This window comes from Schistocerca nitens, chromosome 1, assembly GCF_023898315.1.
Source record: "Schistocerca nitens isolate TAMUIC-IGC-003100 chromosome 1, iqSchNite1.1, whole genome shotgun sequence".
NCBI lineage: Eukaryota > Metazoa > Arthropoda > Insecta > Orthoptera > Acrididae > Schistocerca > Schistocerca nitens.
This window is the reverse complement of record NC_064614.1, coordinates 412,150,727-412,166,119: the sequence shown is the minus strand read 5'-3', so window position 1 is coordinate 412,166,119 and position 15,393 is coordinate 412,150,727. Positions and strand designations below refer to the sequence as shown.

Genomic DNA, 15,393 nt, shown 5'->3' with positions numbered 1-15,393 from the left:
AATTTTTTTCCTTCATAAACAGAAAATTGATCACCCACCACTCTCAAAATCAGTGAGATTGCATTTGTTATTCTTGCCGACTCCAATTACCTCCGCCTCCATTCCCTAGCAAACCACTAAAGCTGTCATCCAGAAAAAAAACTTTCTACATAAACAATTCTTTTCTCCAGGAACTTACATAGAATGACGAAATTTCACATGGTCTAGCAAGAAAATTTCATTGCTGTGTGCTAGGAATGGTATCTTGTTCGCATTTCCTGGTTTCTGGCTATTGTACAATGCACTTCAATGCACCCACTATCTTAAGCAAACACCTTCCATGAAAATTATATCAATATGAACTGCTTCCAGACAGAAAATTTGATTTTTAATTTGTACAAGCTGTGTTGGCCAGGAAGATCTTTGACAATAATGAAAAGTCCACTAATTTTTATAAAAACTTTATTACATTATATTAAATTTTGCATTTGTAGAGAAATATTGCCACATATAAAAGTCTTGTACAGAGATAATATGAGGATCTACAACCAGCTATCACTGCACGAGTAACGATGTAATCACCAGTTGCCATAAATAACCAAGTGGCCCTCAAGCCACAGTAATGCAATGTATAAATCTGGGATATCAAAGCTTAGCTTAGCTGTCACAAGTAGCCATCTCTCAATATGAAATACTTATTAACAATATCAGTCCACAAACTCACCTGCACTGAATAAATTATGATGCAGCATCAGCTATTCAAACATATTCTCATCAATAAATGACAAACATATGCAGTATCAACAGATGCTACAATTGAAAACAAAGATAGACTCTTCGTTACCATGCAGCAGGATGCTCTATTAAACATCACAGAACGCTTTACATTACACTTTAACAAACCAAGACAGTAATGTAAAAGTAGCCATAATTTAGAATCAGTACAGCTATGACTTAAAATATCTTTCATTTTACTTAAAATAATTTAAAGTCTAGTACAGACACCCGAAAATTCTAAATAAAACAACAAATTTAAGTACAACTCTATTAGCACAAAAGAGAAATGCCATCAATAAAAAGCATCATAAATATAAATTAAAATTGTGGCATTACAAAAAAACACAGAATTATCACATTGTGCATATTAAGAATGCAGTGTCAGTGATGACACCAAGTAAACAAGGTACCCACCAGACAATATGTTTGCCGAAGCATACCTGGAAAAAGTTTTGTTCAGCCTTTTATATCAAATATTTGCTCTCCCTTTCAGGCATCTTGCACACAAATTTACAGTCTTTAAACAAACTCACATGTGCAGTTTGTAAGAAAAGCCAACCAACATTCAAATATTTAATAGCAATGACAGCAAACTTTCTGAGCCATTAGGCTCAAAATTTCCCAATAGCTGACCAATTGCTATTGTTACTGTATCTTCACAGAGACTAACAGAACTGCACACAAGGAGGAAAATCAGCACATCAACAAAAATTTAGAAACACTTCGGCCAAATAAGCAAACAACTTCAGAAGCTATTGGATATTGATACATAATATGCTACATCTGGAAAAATAGTTTCAAGTTTTTTAGTTCACCACACGAATAGTATCCATATCTTTTGGAACATTGAGATATACGTGTCAAGTTTCTCAGAACTATACGAAGATACTTTTTTTTATGGTTTAACAACACAATTACATACATGTTAAAAGCTTTACAACAAAGGCCCAAAACTGCAGCACCTTCATTCCAAAACCCACTACTTTCACAAAAGTGGGTCTTTTTTCTTCTCTTCTCCCGTTCCTGTACTGATGAGTGGAGATCCATTGGCTGTAGGTGGTGTCTTTCCTCCTTTAGCAGTTTGCGGTGATTTCTTTACTCCTACTTTTGAAGGTGATGTCTTTGATGGAGCTGTGCCTATACGACGTGACGAAATGTGTTTGTTTGCTGTCTCTTTGTGCTGCTTTTCTGTAGCTGTCTGATGATTAGTGGCAGACCTTTGAGACTGAGTAGTACTTGATGTAACCCTTGGCTTTTGAGCAATACCATTTGTCATACCAGGACGCATAGTCAATGAAGTCCTTGCTTGAACACCAGTTTTAGGTACACTTGCTGCAGTAGTGGTTCCAGCAGATTTCGAGACAGTTGTGGTTCGTGATGGTGCAGTATGTGTCCTTGGTGCAATTTTTGATGTGGCAACAGAAGTCTTCTTTACTTCTGCACTTTTTACATCACCATTGGCTAACGGATTCTTTGTTGCCATTGTGGTAGTTGCACTTGGGACCCGCGGCTTTGGTGCACTTGCTGCTCTTACTGGTTGTGATGGTTTGGTTGTCGATGACAAAGCAGCCTTCAAAGTAGGTTTAGGTGCAATGGAAGATGTAGGGACTTTTCCTGTTGTTGAAGATTGTTTTTGGGTAGCAAGAGAAGTTGGCTTACTTGGTACATTTGAAGTTGGTCTTGACAAGGACTTTGCACTTGTGGTTGTGGTAGTAGTTTTTGCTGTAGTCTTTGCTGCAGGAGGAGCAACTTGAGTTCTCTTTGGAGTAGACGTGCGAGGTGTCGATGGTACTGATGCCTTTGTTGGTGAAGTCGGTGATGTCTTTGTTGGAGCTTTTGCAGTCCCTGGAGACTGTTTGACAGGAGCTTTAGTACTGGGTTTCATCTTGTCTGAATCTTTGGCTACAGGTGTCTTTTTCACATCTTTAGAGAGTGGTGTCTGCTTTTTCAGAGCTGGTTCTTTCCTTGAGGTTATAGCAGTAGTTGTAGCTGCTGCACCTGCCACAGCTGCTGAAGCAACAGCTACAGCAGACACTGTTGATTCTGCCTTCATCTCCGATGCATCCTTAATAAGTTCAGTCTGCGATGCTGGGGTTGGTGTTGGAGGTGGTGTCTTTGTAATCATTAGTACTTCGTCCTCCCCATCTCCTGTTTTGTGGGCCTCTTTATCAGGCTCACCCTTCTCAGCAGCTGTACCTGAAATATTTTTATCAGAGAAGTCTGCAGCAGATAGTTTCAAAGTTTCATCACTAACAGCTTTTTCATCAAGGGCTTCAAGCTTTTCTGTCATCTGTTCAACAATAGAAATATCTTTCTTTTCCATTGTCTTTTCAGCAGTTTCCTCAGTCTTCTCTGCAATTTCAGTATCAATACCAACATAGTTGAGTTGAGACTGTAGTTCCTCCAAAACTACAACATCTTTGTCAGCATTACTTGTCAGATCATTTAATTCTTCAAATTCAGTTTTATTACTTACTTCATTTAACGTTGTTTCAACCATATCTCTTTGTTCTCCTGAAAGTGATTCCAGCTTCAACGCTGTGGAAAAATCTGTTCCATGAATGTTGTCTATCTCCAAAGCTTCTCGTTTTTCTTCTTGACTCTCAAATGAAGGAGAAATTAATTCAACATCATCATTCATACTACTTTGTTCAACAGGCATGGGATACACACACACCCGCAGTGCTTCTGGTACACCATGAAGATCAGGCACACAGATATCACCTATTGTTTGTTCTGCAGATGGTGAAGGCTCTTTGTTCTGAACTGCTTCAGCTGGAGGAGAAGCTGTCTCAAATGATAACCTATTTTCCAGTGTTATACTCTGTACAGTACGTATTTCATTGTTTAATTCTGGTGACTCAACTGCATTTAGTTTCATTGTGTCTTTTTGGAATGAAGCTGTCTCGATATCACGAATATCAGTTAAACCTGTAATTGTGTCCAAATTCTCCACTTTTGTATCTCCTGCCTCATTAACATCTTCCATCAGATCATGGTGGTCTCCATGCAGCTCCTCCACAACCTTGGCAGGCTCAGCAGCGTCCTTCCGGAGCTCCTCCAGGGGCTCAGCAGCGTCCTTCCGCAGCTCCTCCAGGGGCTCAGCAGCGTCCTTCCGGAGCTCCTCCAGGGGCTCAGCAGCGTCCTTCCGGAGCTCCTCCAGGGGCTCAGCAGCGTCCTTCCGGAGCTCCTCCAGGGGCTCAGCAGCGTCCTTCCGGAGCTCCTCCAGGGGCTCAGCAGCGTCCTTCCGGAGCTCCTCCAGGGGCTCAGCAGCGTCCTTCCGGAGCTCCTCCAGGGGCTCAGCAGCGTCCTTCCGGAGCTCCTCCAGGGGCTCAGCAGCGTCCTTCCGGAGCTCCTCCAGGGGCTCAGCAGCGTCCTTCCGGAGCTCCTCGAGGGGCTCAGCAGCGTCCTTCCGGAGCTCCTCGAGGGGCTCAGCAGCGTCCTTCCGGAGCTCCTCGAGGGGCTCAGCAGCGTCCTTCCGGAGCTCCTCGAGGGGCTCAGCAGCGTCCTTCCGGAGCTCCTCGAGGGGCTCAGCAGCGTCCTTCCGGAGCTCCTCGAGGGGCTCAGCAGCGTCCTTCCGGAGCTCCTCGAGGGGCTCAGCAGCGTCCTTCCGGAGCTCCTCGAGGGGCTCAGCAGCGTCCTTCCGGAGCTCCTCGAGGGGCTCAGCAGCGTCCTTCCGGAGCTCCTCGAGGGGCTCAGCAGCGTCCTTCCGGAGCTCCTCCAGGGGATCCAGATTGGGGTTTTGTAGAACTTCACCTTCAGTGCTAAATGGTTCATTAAGCTCTATTGTTCTGTTGTCAAATTCTTTCATGAGATCTGAACGTGTTTCATGCACTTCATCCAAGAATTCTGTATCTACCATGTACTCACTTTGCTTCTCATGAATTTCTTCCTCCAACTTAACTGATTTCTCCATAAAATTAATTTTCTCTGCAATTTCCGTTGATGGCTGATTGAAATTCAAACTTTCATCTGAGTACTGCAAAAATAGATCTTTTTCAGATTTTTCATTCTGACTGCTTTTGCTTAAGTACTCTTCCAATTGCTCACAGGAACTACTCTCTGCTAGTTTATTATCAGCTTCAGCCAACAAAGCTCTCTCATGCTCGGAGGAAAGTGTATCTTTATCTAACTCTGTCAGCTCTGTTTTCACCGTATCTAGTAGTTTGATCGGCGATTCTGAAGAAATTATTTGAGAAATAGGAGCACCAGATGCAAGATCTGATGAAACTTCAGTAGGCTTCTGCTCCACAATATCCACATTTTCATTTGCTTCACCTGCTTTAGTGACATCTGTATTATCCTCCATGTTTTTATAATCAAAAACAGGAGCACATGGGTTAAGAGGTGAACTTAACTCATATTCCTCCAGTGTAAAATCAGGTCCATGTTCAAAGGATTCATTAAGCAGATCAGTTCGCTCATTCTCTGTGATTTGCTCACTCTCTTCCATTGGCATTTCTGCTATTGGTTGCTCGTGGCTGAAAGGATTGATTAAGTCATCAGTTAGTTTTACCCTTACTGGACATTCTTCCATTGTTGGAGCAATATCTTTCTGAAGTTCAAATGATATTGCACCAGTTTCCTTGGCTGGTGAGAAGTCCGTAGGCAATGAATCATCCAGCCCCTTCTTGAATTCTGTAAATTCCGTAGAAGCTTCAAATCCAAGAAAATCTTCAGACTGCTTAACACTTGATGTTTCTGAAGCCACAAAATCAGTTTCCACAAAAGACCCTTCCACATTAGAAGCACTTGTACCCAAATTTTTCTGCAAGATGTCAGAGGTAGATGTCGTGAAGCTAGCAGCAGATTCGTCACCGTATACTGCTTTTGTTGATGACACTTCAGAAACCTCAAATGGATTGTTACTGGTAAAGGCAGCCAGATTTTGTTCAGTTAATTTAAATTCTGACTCTCCATATTTCTTTTTTATAATATCATCCATAACACTGCCACCATTAAGAATATCTGACTGAATGTCCGGTAAGTACGCACTGTTTGATAGAGCATCCTCTTCTGAAACCTCTCCTGGGCGCAGACTGATCTCTTGCTGGAACTGCGCCATACTAGGAACTTCTACATTATCAAATGGCAATATTTTTCCTGATGGTGAGTGAGAAATAATCGTATCCTCAAATGAAGGCTTTGAATGCGTCGGTGATGGTACAAATTCTTTTGCATCAGGATTAAGTCTAGATTCCATGTCAAATATATCTTCAGGTTTTTCTCCGAGATTCAACTGCGTGGATTCTGGGCAAACCTGCAAGAAACAATACAAATGTTTAAAATGCTATAATTTACAGAGTAGATGAATATCTTTGATATAAATATGATAATTGTATGTTCTGGGTGGAAGGAGCAAAGCCAGCTTTTCTTTCAGAACCCCCCAAAACACACACACACACACACACACACACACACACACACACACACACACACACACACACACACACAAAATCATGACACCTTCCAAAACCAGGCATCTATGCAGTAAATAAACTCTTTCTAATCAAACAAGTCAAGGGTAACAGTGCATAGGAACAGGGGTGGCCAATAGATTAAAAACCCTTCTTTGCCTTCATCCTTAAATGTGTCAAACATATTTGAAACAGAAGTATCTGCACATAATTCAACATTTCTCATTCTACATATCACTTTGATCGAAACATCCTATTCCGAAGATTTTCGGCACAACTCTTGAATTTAAGTTGCTTGCACAGGAGTATTTTTGCGACAAAAGTAATACATTTTCTACATAACCCTATCTGTTGACATGCTTCAAAAGTAAACATGTTCTAAATGCAACAGTGCTGCTGATACTAGTTAAGAACTATTAAGAATCTTTCCTAATGAAGTGTACATCATCCACTCACTGATTAATGATGCAAGTGCCAAAATGGAAGTTCCTTTCATAATTTAAATCTTTCAGTTGAAAAACATGATGCACAAGTCAAGCAAATTGCAGGATCAATCTACTTGGCACATCACATCCCACTCAACCGAGAGGAGCTTTGAGGGCTATGTCTCTATGACAGTGATTGGTGAAACCTATCATCATAAAATCGCTTTAATAAGGCAATTTTGCTTCTGAGAGCAGTACTGACGAGAAAGGTTAGAATAGTATTTAAAGCACCTGACATGGATGACCATTACAGGCATACATTTTTGGTTTAGCCAAAGCTTATGACAGTTTTTACCATAAAATGCTTCTAAACAAACGAAGTACATGAAGTATGAAGAGTTTAACTAACAATTTGTTCCAGTCACATCTAGAAAATAGGTTGCAGAAGCTATACAGCCAACACTTCAGATGATGCTAAATTCTTGATAAAACTGTCAAGTCTCTGAAATATTAACATAGGTGTTTCTCACTAGAATATACCGGGAACAGTTTTGTTCCCAATATACAGGGTGATTCACGAAGATATGCAAATACATTAATATGTTACTCTACAAGTAAAACTTAAGAAACAAGTTCATATAAACTTAGGTCTGCAAATATTTAGTTACAAAGTTATGGCTAATAAGATTTTGCCTGAAATTTAGCAACTTCGCTCATATGAAGCGATCGTAAAACTGTATGAGGTTAATTGTTGGCAACCATCAGGGAGTTGTTCCATTGTTGGCAACCATCAGGGAGTTGTTCCATTGTTGGCAACCATCAGGGAGTTGTTCCATTGTTGGCAACCATCAGGGAGTTGTTCCATTGTTGGCAACCATCAGGGAGTTGTTCCATTGTTGGCAACCATTAGGGAGTTTTTTCAGTCATTTCCTGACCTTGAAACAAGTTAGTTACCTGTATTGTTCGGTGAAAGAACGTAACAACAACAGTGCATTTAAGTGAAACCACAGATTATCTGACAGTCATACAGTTTCAGTTAACTGTTATTACCATCACTTTTCCAAAATTAAATTCTCTACAACTTCTGTCGAAAACTTTGTGCAATTGTCTGTAACTTAAAACACAAATACGGCCAAGCAGTTAATAAATTAAAAATTTTACAAAATTACTACTTTGCTTCTCTGGATGTTCTAGAAAACTACTGCAGACATCTGACATGCTTTGTTAGATTCACCAGATCAATAACAACAAAATAAATGGAATTCGTGGTTTACTTCAACGTGATCTGTAGTGGATGCAGTTTAACTCTGTAGAAAAATTTCCACTACCAGTCACAATAAAAGATTATTTATTCATCACACGACTGGTTTCGGGCTTGTGCCCATCCTCAGGTGTTTATGAATTCATGTACAAGTTTATATTGCTTGAGATCAATAAAGATGAAGCATCATAATTACACTTAGCTGCACATTTGTTGTTTTTTTTCGTGTCCATATTTCAATTTCATAAAATTTAGCTGCGTATTTCACTACTGCACTGTGCACTTGTGAAATACACTGTGTTTACAAACAAACATGTAGGCTATGATCAAAGAACATAGCCATTGGGAGTGCAAGGATGTTGCACATACAGAAACTTAAGAAGCTATTCTAAATTCCTAAGTTTTTTGATCCACATTATGAATTTTTTTATCCACATTTTTGTCCGAGAACTTTATATATATGAAATCACATCATTTTACTTCCTAGATCTATGTTCTGACAAAAATGTGGATAAAAATTTCATAATGTGGATCAAAAAACTTAGCAATTTAGAATAGCTTCTTAAGTTTCTGTATGTGCAACATCCTTGCACTTCCTACGGCTAAGTTCTTTGACTATAAGCTACATGCTCCTGTATGAGCAACATCTTTACACCTCCTACATCTAAGTTCTTCGACCAAAGCCTACATGTTTGTATGTAAAAGTGTACTTAACAAGTGCACGTCACAACAGTGAAATATACAGCTAAGTTTTATAAAACTGAAATATGGATGTGAAAAAGACAACAAATGTGCACCTAAGTGGAAAAACTATCACCACAGAGTAATTTTAACAATGGTGCTTCAGCTTTTTTGATCTCCAGCAATATTAACATGTACATGAATGTATAAACACCTGAGAAATGGCACAAACCCGAAACCGGCCGTGTGATGAATAAATAATCTTTTACTGTGACTGGAAGCAGAAGTTTTTCTACACCCTTTACTTCAACCTCTTACAGTTTTGCAACAGTTTCATATTAATGAAGTTGCTAAATTTCATGCAAAATCTTATTAGCCGTAGCTCCGTAACTAAACATTAGCGGCCTATGTTTATATGAACTTTTTTCTTTAGTTTTACTTGTAGAATAACATTAAAATATTTGCATACCTTCGTGAATCACCCTGTGTACAAGGTATCTCAGGAGGAATAGTCAATATTCAGAAATATGATAAATGATCATTCGAAGCATAAATGTCTAGTACATGTGTATTCTAAATGTTTAACACCTATAAGCACTTTTTCATCTTTGCTACTATGGATCATTCCTCCAACTGAAGGCCTCAATGTTTAAGATATGCATTTTAGAGCCCATGTTTACTACAATTTGCTTTGAATGACCATTCTTGTCATATCCTTGACTACTAACCATTCTTCCTCTGTTACCCTGTATCCAGCAATACGTTACAGATAATTTACGACATTGAGAAAATTTTCTTTATGAATGAGAGTAACATTAAAGTCAATGATAAATTAATAAAACTGCTGACAGATGGCAAATGGATCCTTTATGGATGTGCATAACTGAACAATGTGTAATAAGTTAGCATTTAGTACGAAGAAAAATGAATTTCTATTCAGACAGAAAATGATCGTTATTAAGCATACATGATAAATCTATAGACGGTAGCAAACAAATTTTTTGGGATTAACACTGACAGTCAATTGGCAAGGAATGAACTTTAAGATATTGGCAGAGAAAATATCATTAGCATGTTATACTATTTGATGGCGACCATCCGTGCGTAACATCCACTACCTTGGGGTGATAAACAATTCCTATTTATACTTTATTCATAACTATGGGATTCTTTTCTGGCAATCTAGTGCACAAAATGGAAATTTTTGAACTACACCAAAGGGTCATAAGAATATTAAGCGAAACACTGTGCATTCAGAACAAATGCCATTCCAGACTCTCAAATACCGAGAAAGGCAAAAATTACTTTTAAGAAGTATTTTCTATAGGGAATTACAGTTTTTTAATAGTATGCCCAAGGATATAAAAGATGCCATTTTTACTTAAAGAATTGTTAAGCAATTCACCTTTTAATGCACACTAGATAATCTAAGATTAGGGAACTTCGGACAGAGTAGCTAAAAATGTGCCTTCTAAAACACATGTACATTAAAATATAAAATTATGATGGAATGATTTTTATATGAAAATCTTACATCCAAGGTAGGTAGTGCATAATATAAATGTACCATCTTTTTTTTCCCTCCTAGTTCAGCATCCCGATCATATGGGAAAGGACTCTTCTCGTCGGTGGAGATGAAGGTATGAAGATGTGGTAGAGGTGTCTAGGCACAGTGATTGTCCTAATGTCAACTGCATGTGTGTGTAGTATGTGCGTGCAGTATTATTTGTATGTGACTAATGTAACTTTATCCAAATGTTGTTGTTGTGGTCTTCATTCCCGAGACTGGTTTGATGCAGCTCTCCATGCTACTCTATCCTGTGCAAGCTGCTTCATCTCTTGGTCTCTTTCTACGATTTTTACCCTCCACGCTGCTCTCCAATACTAAATTGGTGATCCCTTGATGCCTCAGAACATGTCCTACCAACCGATCCCTTCTTCTAGTCAAGTTGTGCCACAAACTTCTCTTCTCCCCAATCCTATTCAATACCTCTTCATTAGTTATGTGATCTACCCATCTAATCTTCAGCATTCTTCTGTAGCACCACATTTCGAAAGCTTCTATTCTCTTCTTGTCTAAACTATTTATCGTCCACATTTCACTTCCATACATGGCTACACTCCATACAAATACTTTCAGAAACGACTTCCTGACAAATCTATACTCGATGTTAACAAATTTCTCTTCTTCAGAAACGATTTCCTTGCCATTGCCAGTCTACATTTTATATCCTCTACTTTGACCATCATCAGTTACTTTCCTCCCCAAATAGCAAAACTCCTTTACTACTTTCAGTGTCTCATTTCCTAATCTAATTCCCTCAGCATCACCCACCTTAATACGACTACATTCCATTATCCTCGTTTTGCTTTTGTTGATGCTCATCTTATATCCTCTTTTCAAGACACCATCCATTCCGTTCAACTGCTCTTCCAAGTCCTTTGCTGTCTCTGACAGAATTATAATGTCATCGGCGAACCTCAAAGTTTTTATTTCTTCTCCATGGATTTTAATACCAACTCCGAATTTTTCTTTTGTTTCCTTCACTGCTTGCTCAATATACAGATTGAATAACATCGGGGAGAGGCCACAAACCTGTCTCACTCCCTTCCCAACCACTGCTTCCCTTTCATGCCCCTCGACTCTTATAACTGCCATCTGGTTTCTATATAAATCGTAAATAGCCTTTCGCTCCCTATATTTAACCCTGCCACCTTCAGAATTTGAAAGAGAGTATTCCAGTCAACATTGTCAAAAGCTTTCTCTAAGTCTACAAATGCTAGAAAAGTAGGTTTGCCTTTCCTTAATCTAACTTCTAAGATAAGTCGTAGGGTCAATATTGCCTCACGTGTTCCAATATTTCTACGGAATCCAAACTGATCTTCCCCAAGTTCGGCTTCTACTAGTTTTTCCATTCGTCTGTAAAGAATTCGTGTTAGTATTTTGCAGCCGTGACTTATTAAACTGATAGTTCGGTAATTTTCACACCTGTCAACACCTGCTTTCTTTGGGATTGGGATTATTATATTCTTCTTGAAGTCTGAGGGTATTTCGCCTGTCTCAAACATCTTGCTCACCAGATGGTACAGTTTTGTCATGACCGGCTCTCCCAAGGCCGTCAGTAGTTCCAGTGGAATGTTGTCTACTCCCAGGGCCTTGTTTCGACTTAGGTCTTTCAGTGCTCTGTCAAACTCTTCACGCAGTATTATATCTCCCATTTCATCTTCATCTGCTTCCTCTTCCATTTCCATAATATTGTCCTCAAGTACATTGCCCTTGTATAGACCCTCTATATACTCCTTCCACCTTTCTGCCTTCCCTTCTTTGCTTAGAACTGGGTTGCCATCTGAGCTCTTGATATTCATACAAGTGGTTCTCTTCTCTCCAAAGGTCTCTTTAATTTTCCTGTCGGCAGTATCTATCTTACCCCTAGTGAGATAAGCCTCTACATCCTTACATTTATCCTCTAGCCATCCCTGCTTAGCCATTTTGCACTTCCTGTCTGTCTAATTTTTGAGACGCTTTTATTCCTTTTTGCCTGCTTCATTTACTGCATTTTTATATTTTCTCCTTTCATCAGTTAAATTGAATATTTCTTCTGTTACCCAAGGATTTCTACTAGCCCTCGTCTTTTTACCTACTTGATCCTCTGCTGCCTTCACTACTTCATCCCTCAGAGCTACCCATTCTTCTTCTACTGTATTTCTTTCCCCCATTCGTGCCATTTGTTACCTTATGCTCTCCCTGAAACACTGTACAACCTCTGGTTTAGTCAGTTTATCCAGGTCCCATCTCCTTAAACTCCCACCTTTTTGCAGTTTCTTCAGTTTTAATCTACATTTCATAACCAATAGATTGTGGTCAGAGTCCACATCTGCCCTGGAAATGTCTTACAATTTAAAACCTGGTTCCTAAATCTCTGTCTTACCATTATGTAATCTATCTGATACCTTTTAGTATCTCCAGGGTTCTTCCATGTATACAACCATCTTTCATGATTCTTGAACCAAGTGTTAGCTATGATTAAGTTATGCTCTGTGCAAAATTCTACCAGACGGCTTCCTCTCATTTCTCTCCCCCAATCCATATTCACCCACTATATTTCCTTCTCTCACTTTTCCTACTCTCGAATTCCAGTCACCCATGACTTAAATTTTCGTCTCCCTTCACTACCTGAATAATTCCTTGTATTTCATCATACATTTCTTCAAATTCTTTGTCATCTGCAGAGCTAGTTGGCATATAAACTTGTACTACTGTAGCAGGCGTGGGCTTCGTGTCTATCTTGGCCACAATAATGCGTTCACTATGCTGTTGGTAGTAGCTTACCCACACTCCTATTTTTTTATTCATTATTAAACCTACTCCTGCATTACCCCTATTTGATTTTGTATTTATAACCCTGTATTCACCTGACCAAAAGTCTTGTTCCTCCTGTCACCGAACTTCACTAATTCCCACTATACCTAACTTTAACCTATCCATTTCCCTTTTTAAATTTTCTATCCTACCTGCCCGATTAAGAGATCTGACATTCCACGCTCCGATCCATAGACGCCAGATTTCTTTCTCCTGATAGTGACATCCTCTTGAGTAGTCCCCACCCGGAGATCCGAATGGGGGACTATTTTACCTCCGGAATATTTTACCCAAGAGGACGCCATCATCATTAACCATACAGTAAAGCTACATGCCCTCGGGAAAAATTACGGCTGTAGTTTCCCCTTTCTTTCAACCATTCGCAGTACCAGCATAGCAAGGCCGTTTTGGTTAGTGTTACAAGGCCAGATCAGTCAATCATCCAGACTGTTGCCCCTGCAACTACTGAAAAGGCTGCTGCCCCTCTTCAGAAACCACGCGTTTGTCAGGCAACAACAGATACCCCTCCGTTGTGGTTGCACCTACAGTACGGCTATCTGTATCGCTGAGGCACGCAAGCCTCCACACCAACTGCAAGGTCCATGGTTCATATATGTATAACTAAAGGGGATTGTACAATAAGTATAATAAGTGCTAAGGTAAGATACTAGAGGAGATGATAGTGTTTGCAAAAGACAATTCAGATTCAAGAAGACTGAGGCTCATGCTCTGCTCAGCCATCGTAATTTACGTTTTCCTAAGTCGCTTCACCCAAATGCCTTCAGGCAGACCACAGACAATCACCTGCCCTCTCAAGAAATGTGTGTACATTCCTTATATTAATCTGATAAAAAAATCACAGTTGTGAAATGATCCTTGCACCAGTTTTAATACTAATACTCCAACCAACTCAAAGTCAGACACATCATCCACAGTATGGTCTTGCAATTAAGTTGGCAAGTGAGCTGCTGCCACCTGAATAACCACATCTTTTACAAACAAATACAAGAACATTTTAGTATTTAATTCATATTTAATTATAATTCTCTAAACTCTCAATATAATGACATTAAACTATAAACCACAAATGCTTTAACAGAATTGAGAATTTATGCAGAAGTGTATGGATCAAGTCAGACGTATGTCAGAACAGACAAGGGGGTCTCCCGATGAAGGGCTAAGACAGTTATAGCGCGAAGAGTGTCTTCCAGTCAGCAAATTCAAAACAGAAAAAGTGGAAAAGTTAAAAATGTAATGGGCATCATTGAATTTTCTTTAAAAACCAGAAGAGATAAATAGGTGCAGCAACAAGTGGGTGTCCCTGGGGCACTGCATGCAACAGGATTCCTCCTCCTCCTCCTCCTCCCCCCCCCCCACCCCATCCTTGTTACAGTGTAGTCAAGGTGTTGAGCAGCTACTATTAAACAGAGTGCTACCTCTAAAATCAATTAAAACTGTAAAAGAGAGATGAAAGGATGAGCTGGTCAAGCAGGTAAGATCAGGAACCCCAAATCCAGCAAGACACTCCCCAACCCTCGACCACCCTGCCCTTGCCACAGAGGTAGCTCAAAACCTTTTATCTGAAAAAAAAAAAAAACCATTTTCACAAAGATGAGAAGTTCAACCATCCACCAACCATCTATCAGTATTTGAGGAGGTGAATTTGGAAGACCATGTCAAGTATGCAGGACCAGAAGAAAGTGGCACTCCATCTGGATATAAGCTACTGGAGGGCTCCAAAACAATACAGTGATTGCACATGATGTAAAATGGAACTATAGATTATCATGGTATGACCAATGCGGAGGTGGCATAAAACTGCAGATTCCTTCCAGGAGAAACTGAAGAAAGAGCACCATGCAGTGGTGCTTGACAGTGTGAAGCTTATTACAGGGAGAGGGGGGGGGGGGGGTTGGAGGTGCAGTAGCCAACCAGATGTTGCTCTGTATGCAAATGAGTAGAGGTTGTATTTGGACCAGAAAATCTGCACCTGGTATTGATAAAGTGACTGAGGGATTAGTGATCACTTCTCTAGCCAAATGATCAGGAAGTTTATTGCTTATTCTACCCACTTGACTTGGTCCTAGAAAAAGAGAGACCTGAGCACTCAGAATGCTGAAGTCCAGCATGAAGGCCATGAATAGAAGTCGCCACACCCTGAAGACTGCTCACTGAATCACTGCATATTAAAACGTAGTCAAGGGAGACGTGTTTAATAAAGTGGAGGGCTGATAATGGCTATGAGCTCCACCATAAAAACATTACATGTACCTGGGAACAAATGATGTTCAGGATCAAAAAGGGACAAATGTATATTCCATCTCATCTAACAGTGTTAAAGCAGTCAGTTAAAAAGATTGTAGCACCCTGAGACTCCTGAAGAACTGAACATAACAGATGCCAAAAGGTCATAGGGACAGCATACTTCAGGATATTGAAATATGTCTGTCCTAATTCATTTCTTGTGTGCCAAGCAAAGGGATTTGCATGAGA

General features: G+C 39.8%; 1 protein-coding gene across 1 annotated transcript in view; it reads right to left on the bottom strand.

The window, feature by feature from the left end:
* Nucleotides 1–424: 424 nt before the first annotated feature.
* The window catches only part of LOC126249766 (uncharacterized), a 1,113,531-nt gene continuing 1,098,562 nt past the window's right edge, over nt 425–15,393 (bottom strand). Inside the window, 1 exon segment of the mRNA XM_049951457.1 lies at nt 425–6,016. Coding sequence (XP_049807414.1) covers nt 1,742–6,016 — 4,275 coding nt within the window. The 3' untranslated portion in view covers nt 425–1,741.